The 18,025-nt window shown below is 47.5% G+C and overlaps 2 protein-coding genes across 2 annotated transcripts; one reads left to right on the top strand and one right to left on the bottom strand.

Moving 5' to 3' along the window:
- The first annotated feature begins 596 nt into the window (after positions 1 to 596).
- IL12A (interleukin 12A) lies at positions 597 to 3,709 on the top strand. Its single transcript, XM_075098363.1, has 6 exons — positions 597 to 723; positions 828 to 1,024; positions 2,248 to 2,355; positions 2,457 to 2,498; positions 2,601 to 2,705; positions 3,542 to 3,709. Exons 1-6 carry the CDS (start codon positions 597 to 599, stop codon positions 3,707 to 3,709), a joined length of 747 nt encoding a protein of 248 aa, XP_074954464.1.
- A 1,276-nt stretch (positions 3,710 to 4,985) lies between these two features.
- LOC142059679 (uncharacterized) lies at positions 4,986 to 17,608 on the bottom strand. The gene is made up of 16 exons (XM_075098584.1): positions 17,498 to 17,608; positions 14,957 to 14,988; positions 14,638 to 14,691; positions 14,011 to 14,061; positions 13,500 to 13,529; positions 12,312 to 12,359; positions 12,182 to 12,225; positions 11,996 to 12,045; positions 11,001 to 11,221; positions 10,663 to 10,913; positions 9,871 to 10,005; positions 9,442 to 9,580; positions 8,919 to 8,972; positions 8,725 to 8,808; positions 7,347 to 7,616; positions 4,986 to 6,552 (listed from the first exon to the last, which is right to left on the bottom strand). The coding sequence occupies exons 1-16, from the start codon at positions 17,524 to 17,526 to the stop codon at positions 6,533 to 6,535; spliced, it is 1,512 nt and encodes a 503-aa protein (XP_074954685.1). The 5' UTR covers positions 17,527 to 17,608; the 3' UTR covers positions 4,986 to 6,532.
- Between the last annotated feature and the right edge of the window lie 417 nt (positions 17,609 to 18,025).

The raw sequence follows: 18,025 nt of genomic DNA, 5'->3' as shown, positions 1-18,025 counted from the left end.
ATTCTAGCAAAGTAAGTCTCTAGACACACCAGAACCTTCTTATGGGAAACAAGATGTCAATTAAAATAAAGAGAATCTGAAAATGCAATATAAAACAGTTGATTCATCCTGCTCCCTCCCAAACCAATAGCGAAAATCCCGCTGACTTCAAGGCAGACCCGACAGCTAGAAAAGTTTTCTACAGCCTTTTGCCCAGGCTAAGAATGGCCACTTGCAATATGAACTAATATTGGAATAGCTGGCGATTATACCAAGCGTATCAGCAAAAAGCAAGCTTCCAAGCAGGTTTTCATGACTGCTCATTAATGACATCTCATCATTGTAGTTCTTCGTAATGAAGAATGAAGATGGAAAAGCTTTTCTATGTGTCATACGCAGCCTTGAAGTAATTCTTATTTTTCTATAAGCCCGCTGCACGCTGCGTGCAAAGGGAACAGCCCTGAACGAAGGACTTCCAGCCTCCACGAGTGCCCAGAGCTGCCCCGCAGCATCCTCGGCCCGGCTCAGGCGCCAGCAGCGACCCCGGGAGGCCGAGCCCCCGCCGCCCCCGCCCCGCCGTGCCGGGATTCCCGGCCCCGCCGCTCTCGGGATGAGTGATGGCTGCCCCCGGCCCGGCCCCGCGCCCGCCGGCGCTCACCGAGCCGCTGCTGGGACGGAAAGGAGAAGAGGGGGAACTCCCGCTCCCGCCGCTCTATAAGAGCCGGCGCGGCTCCGCCAGCACCGGTACGGCTCCTCCGGCAGCAGCATGGAGCAGCGCGGCGGGGCGGGCAGCGGCACCGGCGGGGCGGGCAGCGGCACCGGCGGGGCGGGCAGCGGCGGGCGGGCAGCGCCGCGTAGCGCCGCGCTCCGGCGCTGCAGGCAGCGGGCAGGGCCCCGGGTGCTGCTGCCCGCGCTCTGCCTGGCGCTGGCCCTGCTGCCCCCCGCCCGGGCGCTGCCGACGTCCCCCCAGCACGGCCTGGCCGAGAGGCTGAGCCGCTCCCGGGAGCTGCTGGAGGCCGCCAACGCCTCCCTCCACCGGCTGAAGGTATGCGGGGGTCGGGGAGGGGACCTGGGCAGGAAGGGGTGGCACCCAGGAGGGCAGCGGTGGGTGGGTGAGGGTACCCAAGCAGGAGCGGATGGGTGGGTGAGGGTACCCAGACAGGAGGAGATGGCACCCAGGAGGGTGGCGATGGGTGGGTGAGGGTACCCAGGAGAGGATGGGTGGGTGACGGTACCCAGACAGGAGAGGATGGCACCCAGGAGGGTGGTGATGGCTGGGTGAGGGTACCCAGGAGGGTGGTGATGGGTGGGCGAGGGTACCCAGACAGGAGAGGATGGGTGGGTGATGGTACCCAGACAGGAGAGGATGGCACCCAGGAGGGTGGTGATGGGTGGGTGAGGGCACCCAGGCAGGCGGAAGGTCTCTATAGACTCCCTTTAAGAGTCTGTATCTGGTCTTTGCTTTCACGCCTCCCCTGACCAGCAAATGGGGATTTGCTCAGGTGTCTTTCTCAGCCCTTATTCACTGCAGCCCCACAGAAACACACACAGCGTTAGCGGTGCCAGTGGTGCATTGACAGCTGATTTGAGTGCTCTCAGTTTTGAACATGCTTTTTCTCTAAGGGCCTTGCAGAGTTGGCTCAGGAAATATTTGCTTCTGATTTTGTCGTTACATTTGCATGTTGTTGCTGGTGTCGTTGGTTTGGTGCTATAGCAACTTACCACACTAAAGCCTCCTGGCAATAGTGCCAAGAGGATTTTTTTTTTTTCTAAAATTCCCTGCTATTGTTGCAAGCTTCATCTCGGACAACCGCAAAATCCCCCACCACTAAATAGGGCCACTGTTCCCACACCTGCGGTGGGTCAGTGAGCACTGTTAAAAGTCTGCAGATGGTATTTATTAATTCTTTTTCACTTTCGAAGAGACACTTTACATTTGAGACTCTAGTGGCATAAAGTTCTCAATAGATTCAATGTCTGATAAAATAATTTAAAGTGATGGAGGTAGTGTAATTTGCAACAACATATAGAACAAATCAGTACAAAGCCTGAGTGTATTCCCATTAAACATGCATGCATTTCAGTCTCAGTCTATTTGCTAGCTTTCATATTTAACCATTGCCCTCACACAGCCTCATTCCTAGGATTCAGCCAAGTGCAGACAGCTGTAATGCATCGCTTATAATTGTGTGTATTTACATATATATATACACAAACAGTACTGTGAAGCTGAGTCAATGACCCTTTTTTATTCTCTTTTTAATACAGGAGCTTGGCACACTGGGATTTGAATGTACCCTTGAAGAGGTTGATCTTGAAGATATCACTAAGGATCAAATCAACACGATAAAAGCTTGCACATCTGAGGATCCAGGGGTAAAAAAAAATATGTCAAGTTTCAGCATCGTATTTTCATGGAACAGCTGTATAATTCACAATTCCACAAAATCACCATGTCTCACTTCTTCAATTTGCAGACTGGAAACTGTCCAGCACTGGAAAGATCTGCTTTTGATACGGTAAATTGCAAGTTTCCCGAAAGAACCCCTTCTTTTGCTTGTTGTATGTTTAAAGCATTTAACAAAAGATTCCTGCATTTCCTAATAATTCTGACTTTTCAGAGTAAATGCCTGCAGGGCATCTATGAGGATCTGAATGCCTACAAGGCAGAGCTGAAGAACTTCAATGATCAAAAGGTGCTGGCAGCTATTGATGAACTGATGAAAGTAGGTATTTCTGCCTTAAACCAGAGTTTTTGATCCAGTGTGCTCCATTCTGTAGTCAGTCAAATAGTGACCTTCCTTTAATCTGGTAATTTAAAGAGTCGTCTGTTACCTTTTTTCCTGGAAGGGACTTGATTCTTATGAATTACATGTCTCACTTTGTGTTTTTGCCTTGGGTCTATGGTCAACACATCAGGACTCAGAGGAATGGCTCCTTAGCGGCCCCCCTTCTTTCACACAGCTCTGCTCTTGCAAGGAGACAGGGTACAGGATTTTCTGCCAGTTCCTCAGAGAACTCAAAAATAGGGTAAAAGGATACAGGGACATCGCTCTATTTCTCTTCCAAATACTGAAATATGATACACCTGGTATACTGGATATGAAATAAGGAGTATGAATTTTGATAAATATTATTAGTGAGTACAGGGAATAGATATTAAAAGCTTGCTTGTTTGTTTGCTTAACGAAAGCTACTTTAAAAAAACAAAAGTTAATTGCCTTTGTATTGACACAGCATCTCCCAACAGCCTGGAGATCCTAGCCACGGGCAGATGAGCCTAGTCTAAGGGGTGGCTAGGCAAGGCATTATTAAATAAGCGTCTTTATTCTTGGGCAGAAAGAGCCTTTGCGCACAAATGGACGCTTTTGTCTCAAGGAAAGTACAGCTGCGCATCCTAAGTCTATTAAGTATATCATGAAATACTTGAAATTTTTCATTTATGAGAAGACATTCTTACTCCTAAGTTTTGTCAATTATCTCTCAGGGGGTGAAAAAACTTAGAGCTTCCTGTTTCAGCCACTTTCTGGTGCCAGTTTTTAATGCCCCTACCTCTCCCCAGGCCCTGAAGACCAGCAGCAGGAGTGTGCCGCAGCCACCAGCAGGCACAGGGCTGACCTCCTTCAAGGAAAGGATGAGGCTCTGCAGCATCCTTCACGCCTTCCGAATCCGCACAGTCACCATCAACAGGATGATGAACTACCTGACCTCTCCAGAGAGCTTGCTGTAAGCGCCCAGCCCTCCAGCACGTTGGGTATAAATTTGACTTAAGGAAGTTTTGGAGAAAAAATAGTAGGGTCAATATCCTGCAAGGTGGCTGGGGGCTTTCTAGGAACCAAGCACATAAAATTTCACAGAATTTCTTATATATCATGTTTTAGCAAGCTGTTGTCAGTGCCTTATAAGCCATCATGGTAAACTTCTGGATTTCTAGAAAATAAGCTACATCGTAGTACCAAAATGTTCTCAAACCACCAAACACTCAACTGTGATTTGTCTTATTTATTCAGCTGTAATTTTCAGAAATTGAAACATATTTATAATAATCAACTTATTTATGATTATATTCCTTATTTATTCTATTTATTGCCTAATAAAACTAAAGTTTGCATTAAAAAGTGGTGTGGGTTTTTTTCCTTCCTTGACCTATAGCATTAATACTTTTGAAATACTTTAAATATTGCTGGCATAGTATACCATAGTAACATTCAGCACTGGTATCATATTTTAAAATCCTCTTTCTGTCTTTTTACTTACATTAGCTGTGTTTCTTGTGGATTTTTTTCTCAGAGTGAACACTCAAAGCAACCCACTCTATTTCATCCTTATTTACAGTGATTTTCCAGCCAGTTACATAGTTTCTGTGGTGCAATCCTGGCCCCTCTGAAATCAATGGCTAAATTGTCTGTTTTGGTGAGGCAAGGATTTATGCATAGCTTTGAAGGCCAGGAGGGATGCTGGGATGATTATCCTCCCCATTCCTCCCTGTGGCAGGTAAGCCAGCCCAGACGAAGGTGTCCCTCTTTGGCGGGTCTGTCCTTGGCCATGACTTTGACCATGTATGTCCCAGCCAGCTCCCCTGCTGCCTCCGCTGCTCCTCAGCAACAGGGCCTTGCTCTTTAGCGCTCTTCCCCTTGCTTGGTTTCTCCAAGCTCGGCCCTCCCCTCTCTTCGGGGAGCCCCCAAGCAGCTCCCTTTGATGCTGAGGGGCCAGTGGGACCCCTGCTCTTCCAAATGCCGAGGGGACAGTTGCTGTCCTCACCCTCTCCCCTCTTCCCCACGCGTTGACGTCACCTGCACACCACACCAGCTCTTAAAATGTAATCTTATACATTCCCAGAGCTTTCTAACGGAACCAGAGCCGTGGTCCCTGCTCCCACAGACCACCCGCCACTCAGACCAACGTGTGAGGGAAGAGCAACCTCGTGCAAGTGTAATGTTTTACTTCCTTCTGCCTGCAAGAACTGGACAAAGCCAAAAGGAAGACTACGCAATATAATTTTTTTTAAAAGGTTCTTGATTTTGATTTAAAGATCCTGAGGGTTGAAGACCTTATCTCTTTTGACCATCGGCCACGCAATCCAGTTATGCTCACTGTTACAACCAACCATCTTATTTCCAGCTTAGATTTACTGATTTCTGCTTCTCACCAGAGGGTCCTATTAGCGCTTTGTTTGCATTGGGTATCTTCATGGTCCCCCTGCTGGCAACTTACCCCTGCTTTCCCAGAGATAAGAGCCAAGGGCAGCTCTGCCTGGGGATGGAGAGCCCCACACGAGCCTCCCTGCCTCCCACAAGCTTTTTTCCCCTAAAAGCCCCACTGGCAGAAAAGCCCACAAGGTCCTGGGCACCAGCACAGCCCTTTTACTCGGCCACCCCCTGGGATGTATGTAGCGGTAGAGCACCAAGGGTTGGAAAGATGGCCCACAACATACACAACCTTGCAACATTTCATCCAATAGCTAAAATGTAAAAAAAGGATTAAAAAGGAAACATTTATGCTATTTACATATGATTTTTCTTTTTTTTAAGTATGCTTTTTCTTTCATAAACATACACAGAGGAACATTCTCAAAAGAATCCCATGTCTTTAAAAACATGACAATCTCCCATATGGGGTTGCCCCTCTTTTCCACAAATAACATTATTTTCATATCATTCACAACTCTGTAGTATATGCATTACCAACAGAATAAAAGCCTTTGCAGAGATTTTGGCTTCCTCCATTTTTGTTTGAGCACCTAATTGTATTCAAGTTAATCAAGTAAAAAAAAAAAGTACAAAAAGTCTCTAAAAGTTTAAAAAAGTATAGAACATTAAAAAAATCATAAAAATTTAGACAAGGCTATACAGAAAAGAGTGAAGAAGAAATTCCCAGAGAAAATTCAAAGCTGCCTGGAGTTGACAGTGGTATTCCCGCGAAACTAGTCTTCAGCTTTTCAGAAAACAGAACAGCTTAACAAGGACTGAATGTACATGAGTATACACAGTAATTATGTATACATATAGTGATTATGCAAAAGAATTTATCTGCAAGTTTAGGGTTATTCTTCCCTGATCTTGGTCTTCTGTGAGAAATACAACATACCTCATGATTTCAGCAGTTCAATTTTTTTTTTACAGGGGACAAAAGTTTCTGCATAAATTTTGTCCGTCTTTACCTGATGTAAATAAAAACGTTTCTAGGTAACGATCATATACCTGAACAAAGTAAACTCATTTCTTCCAGTGTTCATGTCTTTTAGGACTGGCTCAAATGAGACAAAGCTGGGTGGCAGTGTTGGGATTCCCTGTCCATGATGCCCAGCACTCCCGGCTGCAGTGCTGGGATCCATGAGTAGTGGTAGTCTCTGTAAAGTCTTACGTGAGCTTATATCTGCACAAAATTTCATTCACATTCCTTGTGAAGATCCTACCTAAGCTTTCCACTGAGTGATGATGCCTTGCATCTTCCTTCCCAAATCTCAGCAAGATCCCAGGGAAGCGGCCGGAGAAGTGTAACGGCTGGCTGGGGAAGCTCCCGCCGCACTCCTCCTAGCTGCGGCTTCACCAGCTCAGCACTGAGCCAAGAAATCTGAGGAGAGGAACACGCACAAACACACACAGATTATCTGATTTCTACAAGTTACCGCAATATTCAAGTTGAAAAATAAACATATTAAAAGCCTATGAAACAGCGCAAGGCTATGGCGCAGACAGGTTTGTGAGGGTCAGGTGAGCGAGGGAGCACGAGCAGCTCTCCATGCCTGGAAACCAGGCTGCTTTTAGAGAGAGTTAAGAAAGAGCAAAGCTTTGCTTGTTTCAAAAAAAAATTATATATCTATTTCATCTTTAAGAAAGATTCCCCTTGGCTGGTTGAGTTCTCAGCCCACTGAACAACTCTGGTATGCGCAGGATGAACTGAACATAAAGGAGCCCCACCAAATCAGTGGGAGCACCCATGGGCAGTAAGGAAATAAATATACACATATATCTGCAGGACCGAACTGCTAAGTCACCCGTCAGAGGAAAGTGTTAATTAACCCTTCCTAAAATACATAAAAGACCCAAACATCTCTTCTTTGGACTTTCTGAGAAAACCAAGAATTGGTTTGGGTATATAACATTGACTGGTTTGGCCGTGACAGCTAGGTCATGCTGGAGTACTCTCAACACAGTCAATGCAAAAATATTATTCATTTTATATCAGTTTCTGAAGGGAAGTATAAAAAATGCCACAAGAAAGTCATTACTAATATGAGAAGGGAGACAATTTTGACCTACGTAGTAAAACTTTTACTAGGTATTCAGCAAACCTCTGATGAAAATTCTTAAAATACATCTGAAACATGCTGATGTAATTAAATAAATATAATGGGAAGGAGATACCTTCTAGGGTTTCCAGTATGTTATAGGACACTTTATCATGGAGACTTCTGTACAAAGCTTCTGCAGTTCCATTGCCTTGCTCTCTGTCTCTCCACTTGCTTAACACCCGAAATTTTTGCATATTAACTCCTTCCTCTGTTGCCTGAATCTGCTCAATGTCTTTCATTTCCACCTGAAGACACTCAATGGCAATTTCTTTCCACTCTTTCCCAAACAACTTTGCAATCACCATCAGCTGTTTATCAGTTAAGCTTTTTTTTCCTATTTCATCTGAAAAGATATAGAACAAAAATCAGATTTAACACTGCTTTTCTCATTAAACTTGTCACTAAATGACACTACTAGTTCTCTGCGCGGCTGGGGACATACGATGAAGGTGATCTTATTAATCAGACTACCCAGCAAGGTCAGGGCCAAGTGCTGGAGAAAAGCACCTGAAGGACTAAGAAGCCTGGCTCATGAAGATGACAACATCTGACTGCATGCTGGCTGCCATAAAGGACTTTTTTTCCATTTAGAAGCAGCTGTTCATCTAGTAGAATAACAGTACAAACTGTACATTAGTTCACCAAGCACCTAGAGATTTTGAGACGTGTAACATCAAGGCCATGTTAAACACTTGCTACCTCCTGGCAAGTTCAGATGCCAGTTTTTCTGAAACCTACAGCTGCTCCAGATGTCTCTTTTTCCTTTAATTACATCAGCTCAGAAGTCTCAGCCCGCAGGGTTACAGGGACTGAGCTGCTTCCCTTCTTGGTGTCACCAATCACACATAAAACTGAGGCTTGGATGAAAGCTCTCCCTCTGGTGGCTACATGCACCCATAAACACCTACATGGCTACTTTTGCTGATTTTTTTTTCCATTATTTATTGAACTAACATTATTGCTTCTGTATTTTTTCCAAGTAACTATTAGTAAATGCATAGTTTCTGGGCGGGAGCTCCCAGACACCAGGCATTTCTGACCATCAGAACATCACATGTCAACAATAAACAGGAGGGAACTTTTTCAATAAAAATCAGCCTATTATGGCTCAGGAGGTATCCCAAACACAAAATCCGAGACATGTAGTGGAAACGCCTTTCAAAAGGAGCCACTATTTCCCAGACTTAGAAGACAATACCATTTTAGCTGACCCTTATAAAGCAAATTTCCTAAGCTGCTTCTCCCTGTTTATTTACCGAATGAATGGCAAAGCGTACCGAGGTATACAAATGTAGGTACAAATCCTGCATCTACAAAAGCAGTACTTTCTCCTGCTATATTTCATGCTCACATTCGTGGAAGTCTTTAAAAAAAGTGAGCTCAGGTTCAGTTCACGGGATACAAAAACACCCCACAAATCCGTTATCTTAAACGACACAGAAATGGTCTACCTGCAGCATTGCCAATCTTTTGCTTTTTGCTAGAGAGCTCATCATCTTCTTTTGAAACATTGATGGCTGTCCGTTTTTTGACACCTAAGAAGCAAGTGAGAGGTGATGTTACTTCTTTCACACCACCCAGTCTACAACAGCAAGCGAGGTACGCAGAGAACAAGCAACCCCGACTTATCTTCAAAATGACTTACCGCCTGTGCTTCTCTTCTGCTCATTTTTGTTCTCATCATAATGTATCCAGTCACCTGGTAAACAGTTTTCAGAGGAAACAAAAGGTGAGGTAGGATTTCCCATTGGTATGCCCTATATCCAACAGTTCTCAGGCACAAAACCAAGCTGTTGGGTGGATTCTGGCTGCTGAGCTACAACTTTATACAATGAGATGATTTTTCCCCTTTTATCCAATGTGCTGCAGCACACCATCTATAATATGCACCAGAGATTGCATATTACTCCTAAGAACTAAAACTAAAGTGGAGCGTCCTCCTGCACACCCCACAGCCCTGATGCCTTTGCCTGTTTGCTCACAAGGGATTCTGCAGGTTACTGCAACATCCACTACATGACCTCCCAGAGCTTTGTGTTTTATCACTTCCAGCTCCAAACCTCACAATTAACAGCAGAAATTTCGGTGCATCTAAGGGCTGAATTATATCCCAACCTCTGCATCTTTTCAACAGGAACAAACTAGTCGTGGGAAGACCAAAGACTCACACTCTCTTAGTTTTGCTGTCCATACAGTTGCATCAGACTCCAGCTCAACCAAACGCAGGGTGATGTCATCAGGTTTCTCCAAATAGACTTCAATGTAATTTTTTAGTTTCAGGAGAGATTCATCAAAAAATTCAATTTCCTATACAATGTAAATATGTTAAAAATAAACATTTATCCAAACATAAACTAAAGAGGTGTATTTGGCTGTTGGCACAGATCTGAGCCCAACTGTAATCTCCCCAGAGTTTTGCTGTTGACTTTGGCATCAGGATTTCATCCCAAAATTTTAGGGCTGTAAGAGGCAAATGTTTTCTGCAGCGATGGCAAATGAATGTGAAAAATGCCCTTAATTTTGCAAGAAAAGCCATTTTGTACCACATTTCTAATCCAGCTGCAATGCACGAAATGAAGGTTGTGTAAAGGACTTACCTCTGGAGTTATTTCAGCTTCTGGCTCACAAACTAATCTGTATCTCTTTCCTTTCTGTAGTAATTTCTGGCATGCAGGGGGCTTGTCAATTTTAATGACTTTCGGCTTTGAAGATTTTACAGCTTTTGAGATATCCTAAAATTTAAAAACACAATGTAAAGGTTATTCACCTCAGTAAAGGAATTAACATTTAAAACCTGTGCTCATGGGGCTCCTTGGGCTCTTCTCTCCCCAGCTCTATGAAATGGCCACGACCTGTTCCACACAGCAAACTTTACAGAAAGCTGTGCACTAAACACCATGCTCAAAAAACATCAGATAGACTTCTTCAGCTATTATGCTACGTGGGCAAAATTAGATAGAAGAGTTTGCTACCTGAATAAAAGGAAGGTTATTTGTTGATGTCGTCTCCTAGTGCTTGCCTACATATTGTAGGGGGGAATGGGCGAGAGGACAAGAAGCTCTTTCAGATACAAACCCTAAGCTCCATGGATTTTGGTGGAAAACAGGTTTCTGATGTATTTCTTTTCTATAGCAGCTTGTGAGTGACTGTGTGGGCCAGTATAATTCCTTAAATATCAAATCCTAACTTAGCAGACCTTTTCAGTATGAAAGTCTTATTTTTTATATATATATTTTTTTTTTTAACACATATATTATTTTTGCATGCAAACATTGGGGCAAGAGAACAGCATCTCTTCACCATACCCCATCCTCAACACAGCATCCCCATAACCCACCCTGCCAGTATTTCTACATCACACCACCCTACATCACCAACACGAGCCATACCTTTATAACAGAGTCATTGTTTGTAGCCACGTAGACCCGAAAAGATAAAGAGGGATGCTTGTCGACAACTTTGTAGAGGATGACAACGCCGTAGTACTGCACTGGCTCCTGGCTCTGGATGACTGGTCCCACCGGCGAGAGCGAGCTCACCAGCCACTTCACGTGCGAGGCTGAGTAGTCAGCGGAGGGCTCAATGTCTACACCCTTGTCTTTGATGTGCAAAACCTTGAAGGCCATGCCAGCACCATGATCTGTGGGGACACGAGGCCATCTCAGCGCCTCCTGTGCCGAGGAGCCGGCAGCACCCCGCGCCCGCTGGGCCAGTAGCCAGCACTCACCACTGAGGCAGAGAGAGTGGGGAAACTGGATGGAGGTGAGAGCGAGAGGCGAATCACAGTGCACGTCGAAGAGGGGGCCACCCACGATCCACGGCTTTTCCACGAGGTGGGCATATTTGCTCCAGGATAAGAGGGAATACGTGATTTTGACAGCGCCCGTTACTTCAAAAATCAAGCCTGTGAGGCTGCACTGGTAAGTACCCTCTGCGTCCAGCTGCACCCTGCCATGGGCAAGAGTGACCCAGTTAGTTTAGTTTCCACTGCCTAGTAAATACCGTAACAATGCGGTTTGTGAGGAATAACAGAGAAACTCCCATCCCAAGAAGCACAGAGCACTTTATGTGAACAGCACAGAAGCCACAACAATTTTTTTCCTCCAGTCTCTATGTTTAAACCGTCACTGGAGTGTTAAAAACTGGCTGGGAGGACCCAGCCAGTGCATGCAAAATAGCTGCAATGAACGTTTTGCATGTTTCCTGCAAATGAGGCAGCTGCTTTTACACGAAGGGCTCAGCCCAGCTCCCATCGACGTCAGAGCCAACATTGTACACTGACAAGACCAATATTATACATGGACACCACCAACATCACACACTGATGACAACTTCCAAGCCAGAGAGAGCAAGCACAAGGCTGGTGTCCAACAAAAAATGCAAGGTCAGTGCAAACGGGAAGGACAGGTATTCCTGTGAAGCAGGGCAAGACCCCTCATGTGCGTCCAGACTGAAAAAGCAGCATGTAAAAATGCGCCTGATGTTAAAGACCGCAGCAAGACGAGGCAGACAGGAAGCCGCCCTAAGAGCTTTCTTGGACCACAACCTGCAGGCAGCACAGGTAGCTACTGTAAATTGTTTATTTTTAAGGATTTGGGGGTATCCGTTATAACTCCAAATGTATTTGTGCAGCAAATTCATCTTTTCCCCACTTAAACTGAAGACAGAAGTATCTTGATGAGAACAATATAAACATATGCCCATTATATTAAAAAACCATACACAAGTTGTTCTCTAGAAAGTCTCCTGGGGGTCACTTGCTCCCTCTGGTCCTATGGAAATAGATAAAAGAAAAATACATGTTTAAAAAGGTGATGAGAGAGCAGAATTACAATTTGCAGATTATCTCATGCAAAATAAGTGTTGGGGTTTTTTGGGTTGTTGGGTTTTTTTTTTTAATAAACATACATTTTCATTTCTGCAGTGCTCACAGGGTGGCAGACAGTTCACTCCTAGTGAGAAAACAGGAAGACCAGCTCATTAAGAGCAAAGTAATACTTAGATAAAAAACACCAACCCTCAAGAGACCTGTTACTACCTGATTCATTGCAGTGCCATAGCGATTCCTTCTTCTCTTGTTCTTCATCTACAAAAAAGAAGTTTGCAATAAATACCTCAGCCTCCAGCAGGTTTCCGCTCCCATATTCAGCAAGGACAACCCACTAGTTTAATTTGCTTACATTAAAAAATACCCAGGGAGAATATTCCCAAAACTAAGTTCCTACAGGCACACTTGCACGCCCACATGTGCAGGCTTCGGCACACCGTGGGGATGAAGCTGAATATCATGATACAACATTGGTCAAGAGCTTGTAACTTGCTCAAACTACTGGAAATTTTCACAGGGGTTAAAAACAGACTCGTCCCCAGGATGAGTCTCATCCTGTCAAGTACAAAGTTTAACCACCCGGCACAGAAGCTGGCAACAGCGCTTCGCAGTGAGCAGGTAACCACACTATTTGCAGTGTATTTGTTCCTGAAGTGATTTAGAAGTGCCTGAATCCTCCTCGCTAGTGCCTAACACAACAGAAAGCAAGCAGAGCTGACGCATCAGGCAAAAGCTTTTAGCCCGAAGGGTGGATTTTGCAGAAGCTGAGCGGCAGAGCTATTGTGACAAGGTGTGAGGATAGGCTGGCTGCCAGTGTGCAGGGGCGCGGGCGCTGTGCTGCTCGCTCCTGCTCCCCGTCCCACCAACAGCCCTCCTGGCAAGCAGGGACTCCAGCCAGGCTGTCCCAAAGTCATCCTGGGACATCAACACCCTCCTGGGAAAGGCAGCTGTGGGAAAACGTATTGCTGCAGCGAACAGCCTGGAAAGCATCAGGCAAACACCCGCCAGCGCGTTGGCTCCCTTCCCGCAGCGATGCTATTTCAGTCGCCGAGCTGCAGCGGGTTTGCAGTGACCTGGGGCCACCAGCAGCACACGGGTGAGGAAGGGTGTCTCAGCTCTGTCTGGCATCTCCCTGCATGCACAGCTCTGTGCTGAGCTCCATTTGCAAACAGAAGCAGCAAGCGTGCACTGTGCATGCACACACACCCCCCACACCCCCTGCTTTCTCGGGTGCGCTCTCTAGCAAATAGTTGTACCAAAAGACATGGGAGGCGATGGCTGGGCTAGCACTAAATCACTCTCTTGCCACCACATGACATTACCCTCGTGCATCCCTTAACCATGCTGCCCTCATACCTTGCAAGGCAGATATAAAGAACAAAATAAAAGCACACTCACCCGACCTTCTTCCATCTGACGACTCCGCATCTAATGAGAAAAAGCTTTGTAATTACTTAACTAAAGACTATCAATCTTGCATGAAACCAGAATAAACTGCTGGTGGTGTAACCCATGTAAGCGCAAACCCACAGGCTTTTCATCAACAGCAAACGCTTCCTTTAATTTTTTTCCTGTCCATCCTGTTTTGCCACTTTTGCTGCCAAATTCTAAGCTGATTTATAGTCTCTTGGTGTTTGGACAACTACTGTGGTGCAAAAAACTCTGCATGTATTGTGTCTATGAGGCTAAAGCAACATTAGCTGCTGCTCCTCTGTTATTGCTCAGCTCAAAACAGAGCAGCTAGGAAATCATTGGCTCACAAAATATCATTCTGCTTTTCAGCATACAATCACTGAACTAAAAGTCTCATACAATAACCCTGAGACTATTCCCATGAAAAGCAGCTGGTTTAAACTGAACATGCATTTTAAAAAGGGAGAAAATAGATAAATCGCAACGTGATGCTCACCTGACTCCTCTTCCGAGCTGCTGCTCAAGCTGTTTTCGGAACTGTCCTCTCCTTAACAAAATGACACCCCATTAGTCACAGGCAGAATGAAATAAAGCAATGCCACAGGTGAGTAAAAGGTGACATCTAGAAGTTTAAATGCATCAGCTTGGTCAGCAAGTTAGATAATATAACAAGGCAGAAAAAATACTTAGGCAGGGAGGAGCATCAAATACCAGCATCAGAGGAGACTTGGGCATCACCCAGGCCCTTCTGAAAGGTACGTGTGATGTTCAAGATGTTGAATTTTAATGTTTTATACAACCTGGGACTATTTTGGAGCTTCACCCATAGCACATCCCAGTTCACCCAGCTAAATTATGGTTTTCCGTGACACACACGTGAGGTGGGAGAAGGTGGGAGCTGGCATGTCCCACCAGCGACATGACTCATGGGGATGCGCCTTACAGAGCTTTAATAAATTATTCTTAGAAGTTGAAGAGAAACCAATATTGCAAAACAAGTGACTTGAGGAGTTGCAGCAGTGCCTACACTGTGGGTTTTATCACAGCACAGGGAAATGGTGGGTGCACGGCCAGCCATGCCATCCCACGCATAGGGAAAGCCCTCAGCCACACGTGTGCTCACCCGCGGGGTGCTCCTCGGCCAAGCCCTCTCCCTCCACACCGCTGACTGCCACCTCTGCAAGAGAAAAACAGTTGAGGGATATCAGCTTGAAAAAGATTTAACTCTTCTCTTGGTGTTTTTGTACTATGCAGGTCAGAGGAAGGGGATAAATAGCAAAGGAATATGAACTTTAGAAATCAGTATAAAAAAATCAAAACTCCTTTCCATTAAACTAAGGCATTACACCATGCCAGTTACACAATGACACAATGACAGTTATAAAATTGCCATTTCCATTCCACAGGATGGGCACTTCTCATAACAAACCCATTTATCGTACCTTGTTCATCTGAAGAAAGGGATTCAGCTCCACTGGAAGGCAAAACGGGAAACACATGAGCAGATCTGCCAGTCCTTCGCCACACCTACACACAAGCAGGCATTTACCCACCTTCCTGCCCGCTGGCATTGCTCCCTGGCTTTGGCCAGGGAACCAGAGGTTATAATGTAACTTAGGATGGGAGGCTGGGGGTTAGAAATTAATCTCCCCTAACACCACCCATGGCCCTGGCTCTTGCCCTGGCCCTGCCGCGGATGCCTGGCTCCCCTGCACGGCTCCCACCGGCGCTAGTCCTTGACCCTGGCCCCTTTTGCAAAGTACCCAGAATTTGCATGCCAGGCGCCTGTTGGCTTTGGTAGCAATCCAAAGGGTCTTCTTCAGCAAGTCTCGAAGCTCATATAAATACAGTGGCTCAGATGTGGCAGGTGACTCCCATTTGTGCCCGTGGCAATTTTGTGGCCCGTGCCAAATTCAGACCAACCTTCAGTGTCCGTGTGCTCTTGAAAAGGGGAAATGTGGGGGTTTTGTCATTTACAGATAAAGATCAGGTCTGGAAACCCTTCCATGGAGCTCTACAACATCCTACTTGCAGCCCCACCAAATAACCACCATAAAAGCTGCTGCTGCGGAAAGGAATTGCCCTGGGCGCAGTTACCATAAACCAGCAGGTGACATCCAGCTCTCCATCATTTCGGTGGCATGAGCAAATATTCCAGCCCCTCTGCCCTGCCAGCGCCCAGCTGGACCAGCAGCTGTATACCATGCGGGCAGGGAAAAATCAAATATTGCCTCACTCTTTGGAGGTAGGTGAGGGATTTCGGTGCTGCCCGGGTGACACCGAGGAACGCTAGCAATGGTGAAGCCAAGCTGCGGCAGTTGCTCAGCAGGCCGATTGTGACCAACCCAAGCCGCTGCCATGCATCCACAGCCCATCCACTCTGGGCCCCAGGTCCCTGGGGCGCACCTGGCAGCAGGGGAGTGCTACCAGGGTGAGTGGGCATCACCACGGGGGTCGGAGCCTTGGCCATTGCCACACTGGGGCAGCTCAAACATAAAATGAAAAAATAAAAAATGAATAGGTGGTAACAGTAGAGGCAGGAAAATAAATCCCCCAACATATGGCTTCAGGCACTAGGTGAAGCGATGCAAGCAAGGCAGGTCCTGGGCGAAGCACAGCAGAGTAGGTGGCTGTATGGGGATGGTCCCATACCACCTGGAGCTGTAAGAGTTTGTCAGCCAAGCGCAGAGAAGACAGTGCTGTGGCCAGTTAGACATGCAGGAGAAACTGGGTAAGGGTTCCACAGCTGGCTGAATGGGAAATTATGCAATGGGGTTTGCGCTTCCAAATTGTATAAAACAAGCAAACAAAAAAATGTAATGACACAGAATCTGCAAGATTTGGACAAAGCCTCGATATACCCCAGAGACAGCGCCTGAGCCAAGCGCCGCTTTTCCACCAAGTGCTGGCTTGCTAAATACAGTTTGCCTGCAGCAGGCTTATACCGCCTCCCAGTTATATTTCCCTCCTCCTAAGCTAAAAAAACATGCTCTGGAAGACAGAAGCGGGGAGGAAAAAAAAAAAAAAAACCAAACAAAACCAACAGCCCTACTCAGTATAAGAAATTATCGCCCGCAGTTAATTACAATGGGGAGGACGGGCATTGCCAGCTCCATCCCCTGCCCTGCCAGCGCTGCACGGCCGCGGTGTTGTTTCCCAGCCCCCGCCGAAGCAAAACCAAAGCGGGGTGACCCCGCTGGCCGTTAGAGCTTCAGAGGGAAACGATAAACGGCCCCAGCTGCCGCCTCTGATGGCGGCATCCGGGGTGCGGCGGGAGCGGTGCGGGGCGCCGGAGGGGAGCGGGGCCCGGGGATGGTGCGGGGCCGGTGGAGCGGGACCCGGGGCGGGATGGGGCGGTGCGAAGCCGGTGCGGGGCCGGCTCTCCCAGAGCTTTTGTCTGCCGGAGGATGATGAGCGGGGCCGGGCGGCGGGCAGGGGGGCGTGTCGGGGAGACCCCGCTGCAGGTGCAAGGCTGGGCCTTGTGCCCCAAAACCGCTGTGGCTTTTTTTTTTGGGGGGGGTGGGGGGGGGTAGGAAGGAACCCCTTGGCTCTGCGCCAACGCTGGGGTATGGCAAGGTGGGGGATACGGGACGGCGGGGGGGGAGTGGGGGTGGGGGTGTGTGCTGCCGGGGGGCGGGAGGCGAGGGATGGAGGAGACACGAGGATGTTGGGGGATGGGGACGGTGCGGGAAGGATACTGAGGGGATGGGGAGGGGCTGGGAGGGCGGGGGGGAATGGGGAGGGGGCGGGAGGGCGAGGAGGCAGGGCGGGAAGGGCTGCGGGCGCAGGGTGGCATCATCGGGCGGGTCCGGAGGTGCAGGGGGGCATCGGGAGGATGCGGGGAGGGGGAAGGCCTGTTACCGGGGGTTAGCGGGGCGGGGGCAGGCCCGGGGGGGTCCCGGGGACGCTGAGGAGGGCCCCGGGAGGCGGGAGACGCATCGCGGGGGGCAGCCGAGACCCCCGGTCCCCCAGTCCCCGCTCACCTGTCGGGCACCTGCCCGCGGCGGGACATCGCGGCGGGAGACGGCCCGCAACGGCGCGGCGGGAGCTCGCGGGCAAGCACCGGGGCGGCCCTGGCCACGGCCACGCCCCGCGGCTTCGGCCACGCCCCTGCTGCCGTCGTCCCCCCCAAAACCCGGCTGCGTGGGGTACAGGGTCCGCCCACGCACGTCCGTGACTTACCGAGACACGCACAGCCGCGGAGCCAGCGCGCAGCGACGTGCTGATGTATGCTGTGTCCGCTTCGCTATGCGTCTATATATACACACACCCCCAGGTACCTACACGTACTAGATATACTGGTATATTGGGTATATACTATATAGATATGTATGTATGCATGCTATATATGTGTTCCAGATACGCTAGTATACTCATGTACTAGATATATCCTATATAGATACATACCTATATATACACATGTACGTGTCGGTGTCACACACGGGCTTTCTCAGTATAGATACAGGTATATATGGTATACCTTCGTAAATATATATATAGACTACTGATAT

This window comes from Phalacrocorax aristotelis, chromosome 7 (genome assembly GCF_949628215.1).
Source record: "Phalacrocorax aristotelis chromosome 7, bGulAri2.1, whole genome shotgun sequence".
Taxonomy (NCBI): domain Eukaryota; kingdom Metazoa; phylum Chordata; class Aves; order Suliformes; family Phalacrocoracidae; genus Phalacrocorax; species Phalacrocorax aristotelis.
This window is presented reverse-complemented; position numbering and strand designations above follow the sequence as displayed.